The 6,820-nt window shown below is 34.8% G+C and overlaps 1 protein-coding gene across 2 annotated transcripts in view; it reads left to right on the plus strand.

Annotated features, from left to right (window-relative positions):
- The window catches only part of LOC108975758 (zinc finger protein 502-like), a 26,868-nt gene extending 22,377 nt beyond the window's left edge, over positions 1-4,491 (plus strand). Inside the window, exons 4-5 of one of the 2 annotated variants that reach the window (XM_018944462.1) lie at positions 1,560-1,670; positions 2,830-4,491. In XM_018944462.1, the coding sequence (XP_018800007.1) occupies positions 1,560-1,670; positions 2,830-4,346 (1,628 nt within the window). In that variant the 3' untranslated portion in view covers positions 4,347-4,491. Of the gene's footprint in view, positions 1-1,559; positions 1,675-2,829 lie in introns of both variants that reach the window. The other variant, XM_018944463.1, reaches the window with a different exon arrangement.
- The last annotated feature ends 2,329 nt before the right edge of the window (positions 4,492-6,820 follow it).

Raw genomic sequence — 6,820 nt, forward strand, 5'->3', positions numbered from 1 at the left:
CACCTCGAGTAATAGAACTCATATTTACAAAGTTTTTTTACAAGAATATATTATTAAAAAACAGTTTTTAATTTTATAAAAATTTTGCTGCTTCACTTGTATTAACACGTACTAAAAAATTTGTAAACATTACCAGCTTTTTGTACATAAACAGGGTTGCCAACAGCAATTTTTTTTTAAATTTTTTCTTATCAATATGTTGGGTATTGAACACCATAAAAATAATTGCAAAAATTTAAATTTGAAAAATTGACTTTTTGTCGCTAAAATCGCAATTTCGGTGTGGTAAATTTCAAGTGAGCAAAAATTGAGATATCTTGCTGAAGCTTGGTAGCGCGTTCCTTATTAAAAAAGTATGAGTTCGTAGATGGACATAATTGGAGCATTGCCTACAAAACGTCATTAACGAGAACCTATAAAGTGCCGTAACTAATCACTAAATTAAGATATGAAACTCTAAATTAGCACATGGGATCGAAGTAATAAGTGCACTTGTGGACGAAAAAGTGGTCGTTGCCGCGTCTTCTAATAAGCCATACAACAACCATATTTGCCTAGTGCAATTATTGTTTTATAAGAACTCCTACCGATAGTGTGAAAATGGATGTAATCGAAAGATAACATCGCTCACACTCCATATCTATTAAAAACTACTAAAAGCTTAATAAATCAATAACTAAATACGTCATCGACTTTAATTTTAGATGCGAGATGGTATGAGAGGGCTTTATAAGAGCCGGTGTGAAAATAGGGGAAATGGAACAATAACCATACCTACTTCACACATTTTAAATACCATTTTGTACTATCCAGTACACAAATCAAGCAGTAGTTAATCTAATGGTATACAATTTTACACTAATAATTCCTTTAAAGCAAAAATTGCTCAAATCCAACCAAAATAGTTTAAACCCCAAGACACCAAATATGTGTACACCTGTATCTATATCGGCCAATGTATGGGATATGCAATTAAAAATGGGTTGAATCGGCTCAATACTTCATTGAGCCCCCATATGCCTAATATAGAGATTTTTGAACTTCCGAGTGAGTTTATACTGCATATATCAGCCAATATTTGAGTTATCTCAACGAAAAGTACAGAGCGTGTTCATATCCTTGTACCTAAAATAGATAGAACATCCGCCTGACTTTACTTCAATACGTGCTACCTTAATGAAACACAGGAAACATTTTTTAGTATGTAATGTAATTATTAATAGATACAATTGGGTCGATACTACCCCAACTGCCATGTAATACTGATTTTTTTTTTTGTTTTTCAAGCCTTAATTTATGAATATATAAAATTGCTGGCTATCCGATCTTCTGGCTGACGTTTTACCTCTTTATGTATTTCCTTGGCTTCTTTCAATTTCTTTACGTAGGTAATATATAAAAATAATTATGACTTTTGGGTTCAGTTCTAAAAAAATTTACCAAATATCGCTATATTTGTGTAGTATAATACATACAATAAATATTGTAAAGTATATTACTTTTTTGTAATGATAAATTGCGCGCATAATTTATTAATATATTCTTTTTGGTTTTTACAGATTTGATGATTTTCCATATGCAAAATGCCGACTCCAGAATTTCTGAACCCTTAATACATTCTGTTGACAAAGAACCCTCGATATGTGATCCAGATGAAAGTTATAACAGTTGTAGGTATAAAATTATATGTATTGAATCATATCTTTCTTAGTAGCATAATTTGTGAAAGACATGCGAAGGCCGTAAAGTCGGGGAACTGACATTGATCTGTACAACAGATACGCAATTTGTGCAGACGACTTAGCCTACATTAGCCCGGGAACATCGTCTCTAGTTGTCTAAGTTTGTCACATGAGAGAAAAAGTAGTTTCATGAACTTTTTATGTTGTATACTCTCAGAAACAACTTTGTATTGCGAAGTCCAGGCGTTTGCTGATAATAGCGATTTAATACACTTCAGTACCGAGATTCTCTGAAGTGTTGCTTGACTGTCACTGCTTTTCTTCAATATAATTTCTGCAACCTGCTGATTGCGTCGACCAGATCAGCAACAATTCCATCTACCATTTTTGAGCCCTCCGTTTTAAATATAAAGCGCAGCTACAAATTAGATACATTTTATTCAAATTTTGTTAGAATCACTTGGAATCTATCAATTGGGATGACGTGATTCACTCGTGGCGGCCATGTTCAGTAAAGTAAGATTGGCTATTTCATCATTTTACGTTTCACTTGGAAATTTTAATCCAAGACGTCTTTTTGAACATACGCAAAACCAATATTCGAGTCAGCTGTTTACTAATGTGGCAAAATTTGCAAATGAATACATTTGGAAGTAATCGTATTAAAGTTGGTAATGAGTTCCGATTTAAAAGAAGATTCTAAGAGATAACATTTATCGAATGAATAAAGACGCATTTGGGTGTTCAATTACGTTTTGTAAATCTAATATCTTTAAATATCCGTTTTTTTCCAAAAACTTAATAATTAAGACTTTCATTTAAATCTGTGAGCGACTATCTTCTTGTTTTGTTTCTGATCAAACCAATAATATCTGAATTCTTGATACCCACTTCTTTTTTGATAGGTTTCATTTCTGATTCCGACAATTATCAGATTCCACAACACCACACACACCACAATTTCTGACATAGCAGAGTATTCAAATAGAAATTTCATTATAGTATGTTGAAATCTTAAACTAAGCTGGTGCACGGATCAGGCGCGAAGGGATCACTAGAGAAATATTCCAATTTATAGTTTTTAATAAATGTATTTTTCGTTTCCTGAAATTTATTTAATCCGATATTTTTTTTTTTTTTCACATAGCTGTAAATTGTACAATTACAACTGACAACAATGAAGATGTGAAAGTTGTGACATTGGATGCGCAAATTAAAATGGTTTTCGAACAAGTGAATAATCTATATTTTTGCTTATTGTGCGAGGAACAAAAGACAATGGCACCAGAACCATTTGCAGAGCATATGCTCAAAAACCATGGTTTAAGTTTTTATCCTTGTGAGATTTGTTCTGCTGGTTTTCTTTCTATTGAAAGCATAAAAGAGCATATAGAAAGTATGCATTCAAATTTGTCTAGCAACAAACAAGTTGAAAATGCAGCATATCAGTGTGAAGAATGTCAAGAAGTTTTTAGCGATAATCAATTGTTGCGTGTACACAAACAAACGCACAGTAACGTTTCCTTACAATACGAATGCTCGGATTGTCAGAAGAGATACAGTTGCCGAAAAGTGTTGCTTGATCACATGAATATGCATACCGGCCGTCGACCATACAAGTGCGCAAAATGCTCAAAGGACTTCGCATCAAAATATACATTGCAAGGGCATATGAAAATTCATAGTGAACGCGTACGCCCATATAAATGTGATAAATGTAATAAAGCGTTTCTTAACCAACAAACCTTCACTCATCATAAGAAGCTTCACATGGGAGAAAAGTCATTCATTTGTGATATTTGCTCAAAGACCTTTAGTACCCAACACAATTTAGATGTTCATAAGATTGTGCATACTGGTCAGCGACCGTTCATATGTCGAACTTGTGGAAAATCTTTCGCACGTCGTGCTGAAATTAAAGATCATGAACGAATACATACGGGAGAGAAACCTTACAAATGTGATATGTGCGATGCCGCATTCGCTCAGCGTTCCAACTTGATGACGCACCGAAAGTCCACACATTTAAATGAGAAATTACACAAGTGCAATCAGTGCGACCGTTCGTTTAAAAGACGCCGTTTGTTGCAATATCATATCAATGCAGTACACACAGGTGTGCGTCCTCACGAATGCGAAATATGCGGTTCTTCATTTGTTTATCCTGAACATAAAAAAAAGCATATGCTTATACACGGCAATACTAAACCATATACTTGTGAAATATGCGGTAAAGAATTTAACAGTTGCGCCAATCGCAATGCTCACCGTTACGTACATAGTACAAAAAAGCCATACGAATGTCTGAAATGCGGTGCCGGCTTTATGCGCAAACCTTTATTGTTGACACATATGAAACTTGCTCAACATACAACCGATACCATTATTATTAACCAACCACATATCAGTGGCAAAAGGCCGCTAAATTCAAAAAAAGAAATTAGCCTTGTTGACTTGTGTAATGAAACTAACGACCTTCCCGCGAACTCAAATTCACAAGATTCAAATTCAAGTGATGGCAAAGCACTGCAATTAATTACTGAGCACACAGAAGATGTTGCCGAAGTAGATAGTGTACAGTACCTGCAATTTGATGATTTAGATAAAGATGGCCATCAAATAATAACTTGGGTAGATATTGGGCGGGATGAAGATCATAATTAACTTATTTACTTTTTAATAATAATATAATTACCATGACTTAAAATTTATAAGTATTTATAGTTTTGATATCAGATTTCATTTCACCAATTTACCGATGATAACTTATAAATGGTTAGATAAAAGTTCATTTCAACTTTCACCAAAATATGAGGAATTTTTTTAAAGAATATTTGCACGTTAACCAGTTGCCAGTATATTTTTTTTATACATTGTTCTTTTATTTTAAATAGATTTGAATTTTTTTTTTTGCCTTGTTATTACTGGTGAGGTTAAAATCTCCTTGACTAGGCTTGAAACAACTCTTCGAAGCTGTGCATATGCTAGTACCTTAGTTTCAATCACTACTGCTTTAGGAATAATATTTACAATCGACCAACTTTATTACGAAAATCCACGTTCTGTAAAGAATGTGCACTTTCTACACATCGCATCAATCAGTTGATTTATTGAGAAAACATAGCATCCCCCGGTTTCAGTGTTAAAATGGGTATGTACGGATAGAGGAGGTCCTGCAGATCAAGAACAAAGAAATATATAGTTGCCGCTGACTTTGGTTTTAGAAATATTTCCATTTAAATTTCAAAAATTCAACTATATCCCTTTCAGATCGTGATGCATCAATTGTGCGGTCATGTTTCAATGTCAAGATCTCTACTATTTATGCACGTATGTTAAAAAGGCGGAAATCCATCGATTGTGCTGATTATTGTGTACATTTTCTTTTTGAACTGTTTCGCTATTCGGTTTACCGTTATCCACGTGGTGATGAAATTCTTAAGTTGTATTTCGATATTTTCAAAGAAAGTTGCGGCGGTAAGTTGTATTTAATATTAGTAAAATATTATGAGTGAAAAAATAGTGAAGAGTGCATATTATAACTAAAAAACTAGTAAGTTCTAATATTTAAAATGAATAGGAGTGATTCACTGCAAAGTAAGTATGTTTTAGCCGCACTTTTTAACAAGTGCATCAATTGTGCGTATCAGGTCTTAAGTAACTAAACACAAGTGCTTTTTCTTGCATTTCATTTCAAGGAAATGCTTACAGAGGATGATATTTTGGCAGTGTTAGAGGCCTTAGACGCCCCCGATTTTAGTAGCGATGATGAAGAACGAGACAAAAATTATGAGCCATCGGAAGCACCGACAGTGAAGGCGAGGAAGAAGCAGATATTGAAGGAAACGTAGGTACAGTGCTTCCTGAGTTAGGTCACGAAGAAAATATTGACCCATTGTATGATGGTGTGATTTTTAGATGCACCTTCTTCTGATAGACACTGTTACAGAGTTCAAGTCGTCGACCGATTTGGAGAAGGAAAGTTTTTTGCAAACCAATTATCGATATGCCTGTTGCAGAGGAAGTTGTAAGTTTAAAAATTGTAGTAAGTTTTCTTCAAATACTTTGAATTTCTCTTTGGATACGATTGTTATGCAGTAGATACAGTTGGATACGATTGTTATGCGTAGGATTGAAAAACGAAGTATTGACCACATCAGATGGACTTGTTCTCGATTTCGAGATTTATCAGGACAAGACAACACCTCTACCAGAGGAAAATATTGGAATCGGTCCCGCATTTGTTTTGCGTCTGACACAAACCTTACCAGAAGAGTCAAAAGTATTTTTTGACAGATACTTTACTACTTTGCCGCTGTTAGAAAAGCTTCTGGAAAATGGAATTTGCGGAACTGGAACAATTATGCGAAACCGCATAAAATGTGTCAGTTTGACCAACGACAAAAAAATGAAAAGAGGAGATATGGAGGAATTTTGTGATCCAAATGACAAAGTTGTCGTTGTACAATGGAATGCAGTCCAGTGGATGACGTTCGTCGTTGGTGCAAAAAAGAAAAAAAATTCATCAAAATTGCTCGTCCAAATATTGTCCAGCATTACAATAAGTTAATGGGTGGTGTGGACATTTGCGACCAAGAAATGGAAGCGTACCGAACATTTTTTAAAACCCGAAAGTGGACACTAAAGGTAATTGTTCATTTCATTGACTTAGCGTGTTGCAATGCTTGGATGGAGTATCGTAAGTTTTGTCGGGAAATTTGAACACCACCAAAGGCTATACACGATTTGCTAAGTTTTCGGCCTACGCTAGCAGAAGCTTTGGTAGCAGATCAAACTAAAACGAACGTGGAGTGGTGCTCTGGATCAGAATCCGGCGACGTTGATTTAACTCCACCTTCTAAACGATACCGTCCAGCAGACCAACCATGCCCTGAAAAGCGGCTAGATGGTATCAATCACTAGCCAGAAGAATCTGACCTAAAATCAGCCCGTATGTGCCGTCGAAAAGAGTATAAGTCACGTACGCGCACGCGATGCAGCAAGTTCGATGTATATTTATGCTTAAATAAGAAAAAGAATTGTTTCACTATTTATCACACCAAAAAATAAATAAAAAGTTTAAATAGTTAGCATGCGTGGGTTTGTTTATTTCAAACAAAATCAGACGGAGATGCATC

This window comes from Bactrocera latifrons, unplaced genomic scaffold (genome assembly GCF_001853355.1).
Source record: "Bactrocera latifrons isolate USDA-ARS-PBARC rearing strain unplaced genomic scaffold, ASM185335v1 scaffold_698, whole genome shotgun sequence".
Taxonomy (NCBI): Eukaryota; Metazoa; Arthropoda; class Insecta; order Diptera; family Tephritidae; genus Bactrocera; species Bactrocera latifrons.